The sequence below is a fragment of the Equus caballus genome, chromosome 17 (genome assembly GCF_041296265.1).
Source record: "Equus caballus isolate H_3958 breed thoroughbred chromosome 17, TB-T2T, whole genome shotgun sequence".
Taxonomy (NCBI): Eukaryota; Metazoa; Chordata; class Mammalia; order Perissodactyla; family Equidae; genus Equus; species Equus caballus.
In genome coordinates this window covers 67483400-67502171 of record NC_091700.1, presented here as the reverse complement: position 1 = coordinate 67502171, position 18772 = coordinate 67483400, and the positions used below count along the sequence as shown (strand labels likewise).

The following is an 18772-nucleotide window of genomic DNA, read 5'->3' as shown; positions in this document are numbered from 1 at the left end:
TTTTCCCAGTCTACTAAAATTTTACTTTGTTAGAAAGCCAGTGAGAAGATAAGGACCAGAAGCATTAATAATTAAATAGGCAACTCTTGAGTGCTTGCTCAGTGCCCAGCTCTCTGAATAGTAATGGGTGTGCTGTAAAGAGGAAGACAGCAAGGAGTTCTAAATCTGGTGGGGGAGACAGCTACGTCTGCAAATATCCGCCGTGTAAAGCAGGATGGGAGAGCCATGAGTGAGCTCCATACAAGTTGCTACAGAAGCACTGAAGGGGTAACTGGTCCTGAGGACAGGGATGTGGTGAACATCACCTACCCATGCGAACAAGCGGAAAAGTACCATCTCTAAAAAGGAATCCAAAAAATCTAGATCAGTAACAAAATGCTGTGAAAGTGTTACACTTGTTTTCCTTCATGGAGAGAGAGTTACTTTAAGCTGTCATAGAGAGTTACTATTTAGAAACATGTTGAACCTAAGATTTACAATTATCTGAATGTAGATACCAAGACTGTACCTCTTTGGTTCAATTTGGTTTTTAAAGTGTTATCTTACTTATTTAAAAAATAAATTCATCTTTTTCATAGATTAAGAAAAGTAAAAGCTGCTAAAAACAGCCTACCAATTATTACCTCAGTTAAGTAAATCAATTGCTAAATGAGTTTTGTTTCTTAATTCTGTTTGTGTTAGCACCCAGATTCTCAGCAACAGTGGAAAGTTAAAAATGCCATGGGATCTTCTGACCATGCACCCCATTTTCCATCCTTTGCTTTTGGGTTTATTTTATCCATTCAGCCATCAAAACTGTGTTGTAAGGAGTAGAGTAATAATATCCCCAGCCCTTGTACTTTCTCATGTTCTGCCAAAGAATGACAAAATTATGAGTGTTGGTCGTCCTATCCTGAATGGCAAAATTAACTCCTACTAATATAAAATATATGGTTTTAATGGAATTATCAAAGATACTGAGGAACTGTGCTTTTGTAGAAAATATATTCACCATTAAAGAATATAAGAAAATGTTTATTTATAATACTTAAGATAATTCAATAAAAAAAAGCTTTGTAACTAAGATAAAAAGAATTGTAAAGTAGAGCCAGCCCTGATGGCCTACTGGTTAAGGTTTGGCACTCTCACTGCCTTGGTGGCCTGGGTTCACTTCCTGGTCACAGAGCCATACCACCCATCTGTCAGTTACCATGCTGTGGTGGCAGCTCACATAGAAGGACTTACAACTAGGATATACTACCTTGCACTGGGGTTTTGGGGAGGAAAAAACGAGGAAGATTGGCAACAGATGTTAGCTCTGGGTGAATCTTTCCCTGCAAAAAAAATAAATAAATAAAAGAATTATAAAGTAAATATATTGTTTTAAAGATTAAAATAATTAATGCTCACTTGAGCAACAAAATAGAAGGCTCATCAGTCACATCATATTACTGATTTTAAAGGGTTAAAAGGAGATATTTGTTTGCAGACTGGACCTTTAAATGACACTAGTTTTAAATAAAACCTCCCAAATTTATTTCCCTTTTTTAAAAATATGTATTTTAATTCATTAGAATAGAAAAGATCATAGAAGGGGTAGAACGCAAGTGATGGATTCTCTTTGTTTCACAAAATAGATTACTCTTAAGTTGACTTTTGTCTGTTATATTTTTAAAAGAATACAAGATATTTGAATTAAAGTAGTTTCATTCAGTTAATCAACGAGCGTTTATCAGCACAGAGCACTGTGGTGGGCCCTGGGGATATAGAGATGAAGAAAGCTCAGAGCCATCGTCCGCACTACACTGCTGACTGGGGTGAGCAGACAGGACAACCAGCAAACACAGTGGGGGTTGATGAGAGTTTTAATATAGGTCTGCCCAGGGTGACAAGGTGTGACATGATCATCTTGTGTTTCAGAAAGTTTTCCTTCAGTACAGTGCAGACAATAAATTGGAGAGAGTAGGACACAAGACAGGGAAACAGAACCATGAGAAGTTGACATTGGTGAAAGATGGTGAGACTCTAAGGACAGGCAGACCACCACTGTGGGGATGTGCCGCAGAGGACGCCTGCACAGATATTTGAAAGGCAGAACTGGCAGGTGTAGTACTTGGGTTGCGGCAGGTAGAGAATAACAGGTAAGAAAGAGCCCAAGAAATCTCTCCAACTGCAGAGATTTATGACTTGATATCTGAGTAAATGAGGTTCCCTTTTCTCCAGAGAGCAAACAGAAGGAGGAACAAGTCTTGTTTAAGTGGTAGATGGTGAGTAAAGTTTGGGTCGTGTTGAGGTTGCTTTCAGACTGCCAATTGGAAATGCTCTTTACCCTTCTCTGGAGCTTAGGAAAAAGACAGGGGTAGACATAGTAATCATTCTCTTAGAAGTTGTGGTGGGAGCCAAGGAGAACATGTGCAGGTGAGAAGAAGTCAAGGTCAAAATCTTGGTAAACATTTACGTAACAGGTAAAGGATGAGGTCTCTACAAAAGAAACTGAGGAAAAAGTAACTAGAAACATAGGAAAATAAATATTGTCACTACATGAAAATATAAACTCAGATAGCCGAATAAAGCATTATCCTTAGACCTTGAACTTTCTGCTTTCAGTAAAGTGTATTTTTATTATGGGATATTTTAGTTCATTTATATTCGATTTCTGGATGAGGAGGGCAAGCCTCTGTGTTAACACGTTGTCTGTCTTTTAAGTGCTAATTCATATTCTCAGTCTTCTTGTCCAGTTTTGACCAGATAGCCTGGTTTATTAAAGTAGTGACTGAAAGTATTGAGGAACATTACAGAGTAGTGGTTAAGACCATGGTCTTTGGTGTCAGATTCCCTGGGTTCACATCTCATCTCCACCACATACTCACTGGGTGAAGTGGGCCTGGTCACTGCAACTACTTCATTAGGAAGCTGTCGGAGTTAACAGAGTTCAGATCCATAAAGCTCTTAGAGCAAAGTGTGGTACGTGGAAAGTGCTATATGCTTTAGCAAATATTATTTTTATCAAAGAAATCCATTATAGAATTGCACGGAGAGGAAAGAACAGACCCACTTGGCCTTGTTGACACATAATGAAAAAGATAGTTAATTCTGTCCAGCCCATTCAGCTGGAAGGAGAGTATCATATTGATCCCTTGTTTGAATTGGCAAAACCAAACTGATCAAACAAGTTGTAGAATCAGTTGGTCTACTTGGCCTATAAAGTAGGTTTTTACTTAAAATGTTAGGAAAATCAGGATCGGGCTTGACATCCGTTTACCTGAAAACCTTAATTCATTCCTTGAAATAACAAACAGGATCTCTTTTTAACTTTATACTATTTACATCTCTTAGCAAAAACAAAAATCTTGAGTTTCATAACTATAAGATTTCGATATCCCTTATTGAGCACCTCTCATTTACCAGGCATGTGGCACGTGTACTTCTAAGTTTCACAGCAGCAAGAGTCTTCCCATTTGACAGATGGGGAAATGGTGTTTCAGAAAACTCAGCTCTAGCCTGAGATCGGATCGTGAATTGGTGACTGAACCTGCATTTGACCATGCATTCTGCCTCATTTCAAAATCTGTGCACTTTTATGCCACCTTAACACGACCAAGAGGGAAGGCAGCCTGTCTACCTCTGGACAAGTCAGGGGTCTTGTAATCTCAGCTCTCAGGTTCTATTTCTTCATTTTAAAAGCACCTCATTTCCTTCCACATCTAAAATTCTGTGAACTTTTAACGTAACAGAAACCAGAAGACAAGATAGGAATCTTGATTCTGGGTTTTTTTCCCTTCATATGCAAATACCATTCCTCAAATGAAGTAGATTGTCACAGCAAATATGTTGAGCCTAGGGTGTAATGAAGCTCATTTGTCAGTGTCTGGGGCCCGTAACCTTATAAAAGTTAAACAGGGCCATATTTCAGAAATGCACTTCAGAACTGAAGAAAATGCCTGTGTTTCCTGTTGCAAAAGGTGTTTCTTTTCAGTTGCTTTAGAAAATAATAGAAGCTGATAGGAAAATGTCGGTGTTTTGTTTGACCCAAGTTTTTTCAACTGCACATTCCTCTTATGTGTGTTGCTCACATGTCATTTTAATATGAAAGGACACCTGTCTTTTGTCTCAGTACACATTTACCTTTCAGCATTTCAGGTGGTGAAATGGGAGGTACCTGAAAACGTTATTTTTGTTTCGTGGGTTTTGGGAATCTATTCAATCCCTGGTGTTTTCTTTAGACTTTATTATGTCTTCTGCTGGGTAAATGTCATGGAAACACGTTTAGTGACTCTTAATCCTTTTCTTTAACTAAAATGGAAAGAGACAGTGGTTCTCATAATACATCAGATTGTCGCCTGTTTCAAGAAAAAAAAAAACCCTGATGGGAGTCTTTATTCCCCCAGGACACACACACACACACACACAGGTTAATATGCATATAAAATTGTACTTAACATGAACCCCCAATATGGAATTAAAAGGAGTGTTTTAGAATGAAAATTAACAAAGCCTCTTTTTTTTTGGTATGTTCTCTTTTTAGTCTTTATGGGATTCTTTCTCTTAAAAAAATAGAAGCTCTTGCTATTAGTTTTGGTTAACACTTTCCTTTTTCATAGTTTTCATAGTTTGGCTCAGGCTTTTTAAAGAACTGGAAGAAGACAAGGCGCTGAAAAATGATCGGATTCTTTTTTTAAAAAAATATGAAAAAGGTGGAAATGTCGTATGGGTTTGACATGGAACATAGAGACCTTCACTTCAGAACTGAAGACCTAGATGTTAGTAAACTCCACCCCAGGGTGTATCCTGGTATGAAGCCATTTTCACCAGCTTGTGTCCTTTGATTTTTCTTATCCATGAGCAACTTAATGTCTCAACTTAAACAAAACAATCGCTTACTAAGACTTGTTGGTAAAGACATGTACCATACTATTTTCTGTAATTTCATTATTTCACAGGATTCGAAAAAAAATCAAAGGTGACCTGATGGTAGAGTCAAAACCCGATTATTTTGAAAAATGTTAAATATATTTTCAAAGATTTTGCCACTAGGGATTCTAAGTGTACTTGTGAGTTAGACACAAGGAAGGAAGAAGGTAAGCATGCTGTTTTTATTTGTAGCTTATTTCTAGGGAAAACAGTTTTGAATAACACATTTGCAGAATTCTAATTCAAATGAGTTTAAGTACAATTCACTATTCCTGAAGAAATTACTGGAAATTGTGTTTACTGTCACCATCGTTCAGCCTGATGCAGAGCAGCTGTGCACAGTAGAAGCACGCACTCTGGGAGGTGCCTGACCCCTTTTATTGTCCAAGCCAACTCTTTCCATAGGAAAATTTTCATGGAAAATTCACCTACCATTCTGTCCCAACCACTGACTTTTTGACATTAAATTTAGCCTTCTACTTTCTACCAGGTTTTTAAAGGAAAGCAGGCAGGATGGAAGAAGGATTCTGTTTGTTCTTCCTCATGTCCTTTCAGGGCTTGTTTATGCATATTACTATATATCTTACAAACGTAGTTATTTTAATTAGTTTTGATTCACATCATGCGGTTAGTTTCTATCTTCGTTTGTTTATAAGATTGTACCCTTTAAATCGCTTCAAAGTACAAGCATAAAATATAATCTGCAGTTTAACACAATGCAGTAGCCACTAAGATTATTCTTGCATCCATGTCTAAAACTTGACTAGTCCAAAGAGAGCATTTACTGATTTGTTTTTTTTTTAATGAAATGCTAGGCAGTGGGCGGCTATCATGGATACCTAGGTCTCTCTTGAGTGAGGGGCAGAAGCCAGCTCTCTGCCTGGTCAGAGGAGCCTTCTCCTCTCCCCCACCCCCAGAGCTCAGCCTCTAATTTTGAAGAGAGATTTGAGGATCCTGTTTTCTTTTTTTTAAGCGTGGAGAAAGACCCAAACTCCAGTTTCATTAATGGCAGCAGGGAATATGCATGAGACTTTTTTGGGATATAAAAAAGAAAGCATACATTTTTGTAAGAAAATTTTCAAGGAAAACTCGTTTATCACTCACATAGTTGTCTGCTATTTTCTGATATCATTCCTCCCTCCGCCAGTGGAGAAGGTTTGCATTCGTTCTTTTTTTTTTTCCCCAATGAGAAAGATTGGTCCTGAACTAACATCTGTTGCCAATCTTCCTCTTTTTGCTTTTGCCTGAGGAAGATTGTCACTGAGCTAACATCTGTGCCCATCTTCCTCTGTTTTGTATGTGGGATGCTGCCACAGCATGGCTTGATGAGCAGTGTATAGGTCCACACCCAGGACCCAAACTTGCATTCCCCAGGCTGCCAAAGTGGAGCATAGGAACTTAACCATTATGCCACCGGGCTGGCCCCAGCATTCTTTCTTATATACATTTATTATTCCCATTGCCTCTAACAGCTTGTAAGCTTACATATCATTTTCATTGGTTTTACTCACAATGTGGGGACATAGCTGCCTCTTGTGTTTTTGAGACCTATTTCCCTGTCTTTCGTGATCGTTTATTGCACTTGATTCTACCTCACAGGCTACTTTTCAGATTTGCGCTAAGTTTTCTGCTCCACATTGGTGGGTTCCCCAAAATCCTTGCTGTCAGTTGTTGCTTTCCCTGCCCCTCCTTCTTTAAAATATCCATCTTAGAAACTATGCCAAACATCTAAGCTCCCACTTTCTCTAGGAACTTCCTTCCATGTGTCCACCTCCCCCAATTCAGTAGAATAGTAATTCATCATCATTCATCAGCGCGGCCATTGTAACACAACTGAGTTAAAGGGGGTGGGGTGGCACTCCATCACTGTGTAGAATCATTGCTCTTTTGATTACCAGGTAAAGCATATAGAGACATTCCGAACCCTACTCCATCCTGACCCTCACCCTCTTAGGGAAGACCTTATTCATTATTGTACTTTTTTAACAAGCGGAAAAGATCCTGAAGATATTTTGAAAACTGATTGAATTGGGTGAGCCTTTTCAGAGAATCACTTATTTCCTTTTGCCCAGAACTCTCAATTTAAAGTATTTGACATAAATATCATGTGTGTTTGTTACTGAGAGACTATTAGAATTTTAATTGAGAATCCTAAGTTGAAAATAAGTGATTATTCTATGGCCAAAATATTCCTTCACCCAACCCATCCCAAACTCACAATGTATATTATGTACCCCAATTCAGTAAGTTAACATAATCAGAAAGCATACAAAAAGCAGAGGTGCCTCTCCCTTCCATCAAGTGTCAGCAAACTTTCTGTAAAGAGCCAGATAGTAAATATTTTAGGCACTGTAGGCTGTTCATTCTCTGTTGCAAAGCTCAATGCTGCCATCACTGGAAAACAGCCATAAACAATACATAAACAAATGAATGTGGCTGTGTTCCAATGAAAACTTATTTATGGACACTAAAATTTGAATTTCATATAATTTTCACATGCCACAAAATAGTCTACTTTTGGGGTTTTTCCTCAACCATTTAAAAGTGGAAAAACCATTCTTAGCTTGCAGGCTACAAAAAAACAGGCCACAGAATGAATTTGGCCTGGGGGCCACAGTTTACCACCCCCTGCTATAAATTTTCAAGTGGAAAAGACACAAATACCATTATTAAAGAGCCAAAATGAAAGTGAAAGTATGGCTATTATAATTTTGAGGAAGGAATTAGAGAATATTAAGTGCCTAAATTGGGTGTGCAAGGAAATCCAGAGAGTTCCTGAGCCAATAAACTGTCCTGATGGTGGGCTATTCCAGTCGCTAACATCTTGCTTGAAGTGAGTCTGGAAGCTCTTGTCTCCTTCTCCTTGCCCCTCCTTACTTCCTGGCCCATCCTAGTTATGGAGCCCTTCCTCTCACTTTATCTGGAACAGCAAGGTGAGGATCCAACAGCTTTTCTAATCCCTGTCAGACTCATATGACACTTCTTCACCAGGATAGAGACACATGTCCTCCTACCACACGACTGAGAAATGCTTTTCCCCGATTAAGAAAATCCTTTATTCTTTCCTTCTTAGGCCGAAAACTCTGTAGCTGGTTCCATAGTAACACAGGAGATAGCTAGGAGATGCCTGTTGGTGATGAAGAGTTCAGTTGAGCTCAATGCCCAAGAGATGAATGTGTTTTTGGAGACATGATTTATATCAATGTCACCTCATTAGAACCCATGCTCATGATGTAAATTTCAAAGCATTATAGGGATGACATGTAAATAAAAGCATATTAACAGTTGCCAAAGATATAGAGTAGGCTTCTACTTCAAAGAAGCCCTTTCAGAGTAACCTGGAGCTTTCTCTGGGCCACAATTAATGCATCAACATTTCTAGATTCGACTGGTCTATACTATTCACTCACTTCTGAAAGGGCCACTTGATCCAAAAAGGACCCATATAAACAGCATTTATTGAAGAGTTGAATAAAAAATGTTGGTCCAGTTCGGTCTAGTTTTCCCATGTAGGCATTACTTGTACATGTCATTTACAGGGCTTAGTAGCTTCCTGTCTACCTGCCTCTGTGTGTGTGTGTGGCAGTTTTTTTCATTCATTCAGTCACTTGCTGGGCACCTATCTAGGCTCTGAAGATACTGAAATGGTAGAGGCATGGTCTTTGACCTCCACGTATTCGGAAACTGGTAGAGGAGAAAGGCATCTAAACAAAATCTGTATGATATTTTGTGATAGGTGATTGGCTAGAAATAGGAAGTGAGTAATTTGGGAGTACCTAAGAAAGTTGAAGTGACTTTGTCTGAGGATTTGACAAAGTTTATGTGGGGAAAGAATTAGCCATTCCACCATAGCATAGTGAAAAGTGCTGGATTTGGAGGCAAACTCATATTTTTACCAGCTTTGGGCAAGTTATTTTACTACATTGAGCCTCAGTTTTCTCATCTGTAAAGAGGGGTGATCAATACTCACTTTGCAGCTCTATTCATAGTGAACAGCAAATAGATCCCTTCTCTGTCGGAGGCCTTCTTCACCAGAGGCCATGTGTGACCAAACAGTATGTTGTTGACTATCGGATGGAAGGGGCAGAGGAGAGATCAGTTTTTGTGGGGTTGCATGGGGACAGGGCTTCCATTCTGAATGAGAGCCAGGAAAAAGCACACCTGGGTCAACTATTGTCCCGCTCCCCCTGGGAGCTCATTTGGACAATGGATAGTGTATCTTTTCCCAGCAAAGCCTTTGCATATTTTACTGTCCTTACAAGTTGGCTGAGGACCTGGTCAAATTACATACTTCTCCAGACTGCTTTTTACTGTGAGTTTCAACACTAGGACCAACTTGATTCCTCAGGGCTCGCCCTAATTCTTAAGTCACTGAAAATGGTGTTTAAACTTTATACTATTAAGATACCTAGGATTCTTTTCCAATAGACAAGCAAAAAGTAGATGTTTATGAATAGTATGTACTTAACACTTGGTTTGGGGGTGCGGTGGGGTGGAATGCTTTATCGTAATGAAATTTTGCAGATATTCTCAGTGACTGATAAATGGACTTTGTATCCGAAAATAGACTTAAACCAGCTAAGTGATGGACATTTTGGGGGAGTATTGAAACAAAACATAGTTAATTACCCTTTGTAATTCTTTGTGAGTTTCAGCCTTAGAACCAAATCAACCTAAGTAGAGTTCTAAGATGCCTTTTGAGTCTGTCAGTGGTGATTATATCCAGTAGCAATCAGTCTCTGCCTTTTGATATTTTGACTGTGAAGTAACTTACCTGTAATTAAGGATGCAAGTGTTAATTGACTTGCCAGATGTCACAACAGGAGAGACGAGACTGAAACCCCAACCTGTCTGACCCCACACCCGCTGTTGGGATGGTGAGGTTTCCTGACAGAGGATTACCAAATAGAAGATCCATGGAGACCAACCATTTCCCAAAATACAGTGCTCGCTTGGTATTATGGAAAAGTGACAGAGCACCAAAGCGTGTGTCCCTTTGTTTCTTCCAGGAGAGAAGCCCTACAAGTGTACCTGGGAAGGCTGCACCTGGAAGTTCGCTCGTTCGGATGAACTGACAAGGCATTACCGCAAACACACGGGAGTAAAGCCATTCAAGTGCGCGGACTGCGATCGTAGCTTTTCCCGGTCAGACCACTTGGCACTGCACCGCCGGAGGCATATGCTGGTGTGAGGAATGCGACCTGTCCAGCTGAGCGTAAGAGCTGGGTCTCTTTGCAGCACCCAATTCAGCAGGGCTGAATCCCCTTCACAGTGTTAACACAAAAGGGCATCACCATCCCACGATGTCTGAAACCAGAGCAGGAAAAAGAAGTAACACTTCTCCTTTCGGTCTGAAGGTAACCCCCATCGCGACTACACAAGAAACGTCTTCACGCTGGCCTGGGAGATTGGTGACACAAATGCTGAAGAGACAGGCATTGTTTTCCGTGCTGTGTACTCTGCCATTTAAAGATGTTTGTAGCTTGTACATTTTCTGAGCTGTCAGACATTTTGTTATCGATACTTTAAAGGTCATCTACCACAAATTGATGGCTAGAGCAAGACCTTTTAAATTTGGATTATTCTCCCATCATCCTACCCCTTAACCCCTTTTTACAAAAATTTTAGTTGCTATCTGAGATAGAACACACATCCAATCTGTTACCAGCAAGCAGCATGACAGTAGAAAAGAAGAAGCTGTTGGAGAGGTTCCATTACCTGAAAAGAAAGGGGCACTCAGGCAGCCCTTTGCAATAGTGATGGCAACAAGTAGATATCACCCGCACCTTGTCATTATGCCATGCCCTGAAGAAACCCAACATTGAAGCTTTCATTTGTTTGTTGTTGATTGTTTTTGTTTTGTTTGATTCTGTTTTGTTCATCTGTTCAAGCAGAGGGACAGCGACATTTCAGTTGGAGTCTAGTCCTGGTGTCTGCCCTGGCATGGACTGGCACAGAGGTGTTCTGTAGTTGAATAGGAAGAGCCTGTCTAAAAAACTACTGCCCCACTTCAAATTGCAGTGTTCTGTCACCTAGGCATCATCTCTTCCTGCCCCTAGTATTTGGTTACAAGGAATCGGGGGAAAAAAACTTTTCTTAGACACACTGGCACCAAGGTAAGAGGTGGGGCTGCCCAGGCAAAGTCAGTGAACATGAAAAATCAGACAAAGCAGAGATGGAAATAATGCGCCTCTTGAGGAGAAAAGCAATAATGAATAAAAGGACTTTCCTACAATAACTTCACTGAGGACTCACGTTACCAATTTTCATACTTTCTAAAGGGATTGTGAAAAACACCCCAGCATTTTAGATGTCTTGGTTACATTTACAGCACTGAGGTAATCTTTCTGCTGTTTGTTGTCCTGCTTGGTTGAGTACCACAATTAAAGATTATGCTCCCCTTTTCTTGTTTGAAAACAGTTATTTAGTGACTAGAAAGGCCAGAGAGGCATAGCAGGGAATTCACTCTTGGGTTAATGGGTCAGTTCTCCTTGGAATCGAGTCAGTGGAAAGGGAGTGCTCCCTGAGGAAAGCCTGACATGGTGCTAGTCTCCTCACTTGGAGAGCCAAGGACAAGTGACTCTCCAATAGGTTCTTCTTTACAGATTTCATTTTCTAAACTGTGTTAGGACCCAGTGGTTCTGCATTGGCATCCGCAGGGATGTTGAACCCACTCACCCTATGCTGAGGGTGAGAGGAAGTTATAGTCCCGTCAACCCCCTAAATTACAAGCCTTTTTTGCGATTAGTAAAGTATACAGTAAACAAAGCAATACATCACCAACAAGCATTCTTTCTGAAAAATTATCCTATTTTTTTCCCCACTAAAAGCTGTTTTTTTCAGCTTTATGTGACTAAGGGGATTGGCAAGGTCTTATGTTATTGTTGTTGTTAAGATTTTTTATAGCTTAGATGTAAAAGGTTGCCAGCATAGACGTTTGCAATATATTTTAATTATAAACACTTGATTTGGGGAATTGCACAAATTAACCTCACAATATTACTAGCTCATTTTTAAATGTTTGAACATTCTGAAATAATTCCTGGTTGCAGAATTATCCTTTTTAGGATCATCTTCTAATTCAGATAATCTTATTCTGATGAAGCAAGAACTATAAACAGTGAAATAAGGACAATTATGTTGGATGGTATCAAAAGGAATTTTTTTTAATGTTCAAGCAACAGCATAATGATTTTCAGGTCAAATTCTGTCTTCAAAACTATGTGCTCTACATTTTCTGCCAGGTCTGAAAAATTCATCAGGCAATTTTCCTCCAACAAGGGCTGCAATTCTATTGATAAATAGCTTCTTTAGCTACACAATCTACTACCCACCAAGCACTGGGGTTTTTTTACCAACTGGAAAGTTTTTTATCTGTACTGTATGCAACTCCTACTTCTCATTGCCTGTGCCCAGTTTGGATAGAAAGAGCTTTCTTGGTGCATGCCAGCCTTGGTTACCAGTCAGTGGCAAAGAACTCAGAGAGTGGCGAACACAACCCTGAAGCCCTTTCTGCTAGTCCTGGAACCTGGTTGGCAGGTAGTAAGTGAATCGCTCAGGTGAAGTGTGGACTTGATTTAATTCTGCCTGCTCTCACAAGAAGGCCGGTTCTTTTCTCTGCTGAGACATGTCTCGAGAGTGTTACAGGTAGGAATTTTTTTAGAATTCACAGAACTGACAGGCAGTGGGTGCTTCCTGAGTGACAGCTTGATTTAAATTTAGCACAGAACTAAATGAGCTGCTCCTCTCTAATAACACAGGAAAGATTCAGGGAAGTGAGCTTTCCTCCTCACCCTCTGAAAGTGGAAACCAGACTGAGACGGTAAGTTCACTGATAAACCTGTCAGCATTACGCCATTTCCCCCTTTTGACGTATCAGTACTTCTAAGGAGGGATCCAAGCACAAGCAGTGAATGAGTTGCTGACCTCACCCCAGGGCTGACACTTATTTGGGGTTTGTCTTGGGACATAGGAGATTCTGCGTTTTCTACAAATGTTTCCCCATGGAAAGGAAAGTGGTTTGGGAGAGAAGGAATTGGATTTTTAGGTAGGAATATCTTCAGGCATGAGAAAGCCTCCTCCATTTCGTCTTATGTCCATTCTAGCCTCTTTGAAAAAGCACAGTAGATGATGAACAACAGAAAAGGAGTAGAATCCAAACGGCTTGTCAGTTGTTCCCTAACTAGAAGCATTCTTTGGTTTTAAATTTGAAGCTGCTCAGTTTGCAGCTGGATGTACATGCATGTTTGGGAACTTATACACAGGTGGCTATGCTGGCTTGAGAAGCTACAGTAGACCTGTCTCTTTGCATTGTCGAGATTGATTTCAAGGAAGTTAATGTTATTTGAAAAGTTATGAGGTTCAGACTTTGAGGTTTTAATAGATTCCCTCTTCATATTCTTCTAATCTTAAGTTGTTTGGGAAAAGAGTCACGCTTCCCCCTCCATCTCCAGCCCCATCCTGTCGATTGTGTGTGGACTCTGAGAAGCCTGCTTGATGATTTGTCTTAAGTTCTATTAAGGCATTTAGACTGAAATTCCTAATGGCTTCACCATAAAGATTATACTATTGCCTGGCATTACTTTTCACAAAACACTATGGGACATTTATTTTCAAAAGCAGTTGAATAACAGTAACATGAACCACGTTGTTTTTTTTTTTTTTAAGAAAAAGAGCACTTTTTATTCACTTTGAAGTTTAAGTACAAAATAGGACGAGGATTGTCTGGGGGAGGGGAAGTTAAAATGCCACAGTGTTTACAAATGCCAGTTCTGGGTGATTAGAAAGGCCATTCTCATGATAGTTGAAATTTGGAATAGCTTATACAAAGATTGTGTTCATTTTTATACAACTTTTTTTAACTTCAAATTGTTATTTGTGTTTTAAACATAAATATAATTCTGCACTTTGAAATCAGTTCATTAGAATGACAACATGTATATGGATAAAGATGCAGTATTCCTTTTCTGTACTTTATTATACTTACCAAAGCTGCAATTGAATAAATCTGGTGAGGTGAGGCCTTCAAATGTATTAATACGCCTTTGTTACGTTGTTATGACTGCTTAGCAGCGTAGCCATGATGTTGTTATAAAGGTGTCTTAACATTTATAGTAAGGGTTGACAGAATTTAAGCAGTGTTAAGAATACCAGCATCCATGATATGTTGAGTTATAGCCTTCGGATAAGGGACTGAACGTGACATAATTCTTATGACTCGTAATAGGCCCAGGAAGCCTTAATACTCATGTTCCACGATCTAGTCTCAGATTTTGCTCTTTACTGATGCCTGTAAATTTAGGAGGTAAACGTGGTCTACAGCTTCATTGACCAAATCTCTTCCTTCAGTTTTTCTGAGGTAGTACATCTCATTAAAAAAATCTTTCAGTTTGATTTGGTTTTGTTTAGAAAAGGGATTTGGTAAGTCATATCTTTCATGTCACATTTCTACTTATCCCACACTGCCTTCCACTTACCTGTACAGGCACCCCCAACACATGCACACCTGTATACACACCTGCATATGCAGCAGCCAATGGGCTAATCAATATCAACAAAGAACTTTTTTAAAAGAGTGAATTTGTAATAATCCATGCTGTGTAGAAATGTAAGTTATTTATCTTAGGGAATCAGCTTATAATGCTATATATGACTTTGCTCGCATTTTATAGTTAAGAAGTGTACATAAAAAATTTAAAATGCTATATTTTCTCAGTTTCATTATAGAGTAATGTGTGTTTAGTAACCCATGTCCATTGGTACTTTAAATATGCTAAATACCGTGCAATTGCAATAGAAATTCAGATTTTCATAAGAAAATGAAATAGGAGGATACTGCATCTTTAAAAAATAGAGGGAAGATATTTTATTGTATTCGTAACGTGATAGTGGAAAAAGTATTTTCAAACTCACAAATTTTACAGAGGTTGTAAATAGTTTGATGAAGTATGTTGGGAAAAAGAGCTTCTAGTTTTCATCACAATAAAAAAAAAAAAAACTTTTTCGGATATGCCTTGTATATCTTACACACAATTAGTGATATTGCCATGGGAACTCTGTTCCACTTTGTCAGAATACATTCCTTGTGCTCTGACAAAATGGAGTGGCCACTTGTCTCAATTTAGCCAGGATGGTTTAAAACACAATGAAGTCATTTTAAGTTACAGACAACTGATTCCAAACTCAAAATGTCTTTGTCTAAAAAGGGGAAAACAGCTGCACAGGATTTTACTTGTGGTAAAGAGAAGCATCTAGCAATGGTTTTCTTTTCTCAGTCATCTTCCTCCTCAACGAAGTAGTTCTTGATCAAAAAAACTATACAGGTGTTTATTCTTGTTGAATTCCAGAGGGAATACTTTTAGCAGTAGCTACATGTTAACAAGATTAAGTGCTATGGATATGGCCACATGTTAAGTGAATCTATACTGGCAATAGGAATAAGCTAATGCCCATTTTCAGAAATGAATTAAAAGCTGAAAGTGCCTGTCAATAAAGATTATGACCAATGAGATACTCCTCTACTTTTCCACAGCAATAATTCTTCATCAGACTGGGTTTTTCCTCCACACTTGGGAAACACGCTCTTAGAGTAAATACATGCATGTAGCAAATTGAATCTGTGCACACTCCCTCAAAAATTCTTTTGTGTCTTATTAAATATACCTAATCTTGTTTACGTTAGCATTTCCTAATTTAATCGTTCTTCTAGAATGTAAGAATGCAAATCTGAACATTAAGGTTATCTTCAGTGTACACTAATGGCGTATGGCGATTATAATTTTGAGATAAAAACTTCACTGTGATTTGCCCCAAACTTAATGAATCACTGTATGTGGCTCAGAAAGTTTTGCTCAGTTAACAAAGGCCAATTTATTTAGAGCAAAACACTAGAAATACTTGTTTGTTTTACCTTATTTTATCCATGAATACCAAATGCACAAATCCATCTTTGCATTTCTTCATTTCCTTTTTCCCTAATTTTGAAATGAATATTGGCACATCATTTCTCCCTAAACAGTCTACTGAAGTACAGCTGACACTTAGTAAGCCTAGCCTTTAACCAGGGTTTGCAGTTAGTCCTGGAAATTACCAGATTTACATTCAGAACTTCACACATTTTTGCTATAATTATTTTACTGCTAAAAGTGGAGTCATGAATAGAAATATACAGTGAGATTATATGAATAGTCAAGAGCCCTGGAAATTCTCCACCCCTACCATCTCAGAGCACACATCCACCCAAACAAGCTATTGAGGGCTATCAGTAAAATTATACTCTTTCTGAGCCAAACATTTGGTAAGAGCAATTTAGAAAGTATGACTGTGATTAAATACTCAGGCTTTAGACAGTGAAGACTACCATGATGGACAGTGTTCTCCAGAAGCAGACCACAGGCCTAGAAAACCATCTACCATTTCCTCTTCCAAGTTTCAGAAAGAAGGAAAAGGAGAAAGAAATGTGCCAGGATAAGGGTGTAAAATAATTAAGTGTCAAAGAAAAGCTGGTGAGTTCCTTAAACTCACTGAAGTCAAGTCTTCTGACTGGACTGCTTTCTGCAAGTTGTCTGAGAGTACTAAAAGAACTTGAAAGGTCAAAAATTCAGCAAACCATGAAAATAATAACTATTCTTTATTAAACACTTACTGTGTGCCAAGCACTGTACTTGGTAATTTTTAGACACATTATTTATAATCTGTACAACAGTTCTGCATTTTGTGCATGGGAAACTGAGGCACGAATTGGGTGGCAGAGTTGTCCACAAACAAAAATAGTGAACGGTGGAGTGGGAATGTGAAGTTACCTATCTCTGGCTCTGAAACCTGTATTTCCACCACACCACACTGCACGTGTGTTCCCAGCAGCCAACTTTCCGTATTTCTAACTCTTAAGTAGTTCTATTATGGATTTGTAGTCATCATATTTTCCAAGATATATCTACATGATATACCACATAACTTGACGGTGGTACATAATATTTGAAATCAGTCTTCTGGAAAGTCATACACGAAGGATCATTGTAAACAAACAGCAACAACCAGGTGTCTCCCTGAACTTGTTGCTTTCCACCTAAATGTTTGGCCTAGAGATCCAAAAGCATCGAAACTCTTCCCTACTTCGTAGCATTTGAGCCAGAGTGGGTCTTCTCGATTCTACCTATTTCTTTGTAGGTATAGTAAAAATTTTGCCACCTATGTGACCTTCTAGAGTCTGCTTAAGTTGCATTTGAAATTTTAACCTCCATGGAACTAGTTGTTAATAACAGAGCCTACTCCTGGTGGTGGTTAATGGGGTGGCAATCACAAACATTCAGATGATGAGCAAGGAGAGAGAACCTGTAAGTCCTTTTCAGACTTCTCACTTAACAGTACTGCCTTGGAATGTTTTAAATAGTCTTATAAATAATTGGTTTATAGTATTATTGTTATTTTAATTGAATTTTGCGTAAAAAGCTGTGCAACATCAGGGAAATGAACCTTCCCTCCCCTTTTCTGTGTAGAACAAGGTCTCTGACAGTATTGATTCATGGAAGTACTAATGGACTCAGAAAACATTAAGAGAATGTCATTTCTCATGGTGTTTCTTCTTCTGAAATGAATCTCCTGAATTATGATCTTTCTCCTTGTTACTTGGCTGAGGGAAGAGATAAAACCTGTATAAACAAATTCTCTTCTTTGCTGAAAGCAAGCGTTCCGTGTGCACGACCCATTGTGAAAAGGGGCTCTCTTCTCGGTTAATTGGGTTTCACAAGCAATAATTTCTCAACAACAAAACCACAACTTTAGGTGAGTTGAAAAGACATGAATAGTGGAAATAGTCACATCAGTATTTTTTTTCTGAATTTCATATCTAGAAATTTAAAATATTTGAGACAACAGAGTCTGCCCTTTGTGCAAAGCGAGAACCAATGACTCTTTGTGTGAATTATTATATCTTGCTTTTTCCAAAGCAGGCTTACCAAGACTTTCACAGGGATTCATTTTTGTTGAGAAATGAGGGTGAATAGAAGGGTAGAATTGGGGGCAAATTCTAGTAAAAGTGCTCAAGTAATCAAAAAGTAAAGTATTTTAGGGACATACCAACATCTTCCCTTTCTGCTAATTTCATGCTCCAAAGATACAGCATAAAACATTATAGAAAATGCTTTTGCCCTACTTGTATTTCTAGTTTTCCCATAGAATTTTGTAATTACATCCAGACTACAATATATATTTTGTTCCTCAAACGTTATTACACTGGATGGATATTGTTGAACTGGGGCACTGGTGCCTATATTCAAGGCTCTTTCCTATCAACTTGTCTGTCCACAATTTGTTGTGTTTAAAAATTCATTTCTAAAAATCACCATCCTCCCATGGAATGGTGGCTGTATTGTTTTGTTCATGTTTATGTGGGACACATTGCATCACATGGCAAACCAACTCTCCGTGGATGTGAGATAACTACTTACAAAACCAGCTTGAAAACATCGTCTTATGTATTATGTCATCCTGCATCATAATGCAATTATGTGTATCATAACATGCTCATTTTAAAAAAAGAGAAACCAGCAAATCCATGTTTGTCCATAGAAGAATGTACTCAGAACTTTGTGTTGTGAAACGATGAGAACAGACCACCTTTAAGATACCCACCTGCCACTTAAAATGACTTAGTTATAATTAGTAGTAGTCTAGACATTGCTCTTGGTGTGTGGGGGTCAATTCAAATGTCATATTCTTTTGAATAAATCTCTCAGTCATATTTGAAAAAATACATGGGAATAAAGAAAAATATTATCTTTGGCCAAACCAAGCAGGCATCTTTTTCCTTTTCCTTGACACTTAGCTTATTATACATGATGTTTGGATCACAAGATCTGTCTGTGTAAAAATACAAAAACAT

The 18772-nt window shown here is 38.6% G+C and overlaps 1 protein-coding gene across 7 annotated transcripts in view; it reads left to right on the top strand.

Moving 5' to 3' along the window:
* KLF12 (KLF transcription factor 12) overlaps positions 1–14891 on the top strand; it is a 585204-nt gene extending 570313 nt beyond the window's left edge. For all 7 annotated transcript variants that reach the window (XM_070239860.1, XM_001496646.6, XM_070239863.1 and 4 more), the window contains one exon: positions 9900–14891. In XM_070239860.1, the coding sequence (XP_070095961.1) occupies positions 9900–10081 (182 nt within the window). In that variant the 3' untranslated portion in view covers positions 10082–14891. The remainder of the gene's footprint in view (positions 1–9899) is intronic.
* The last annotated feature ends 3881 nt before the right edge of the window (positions 14892–18772 follow it).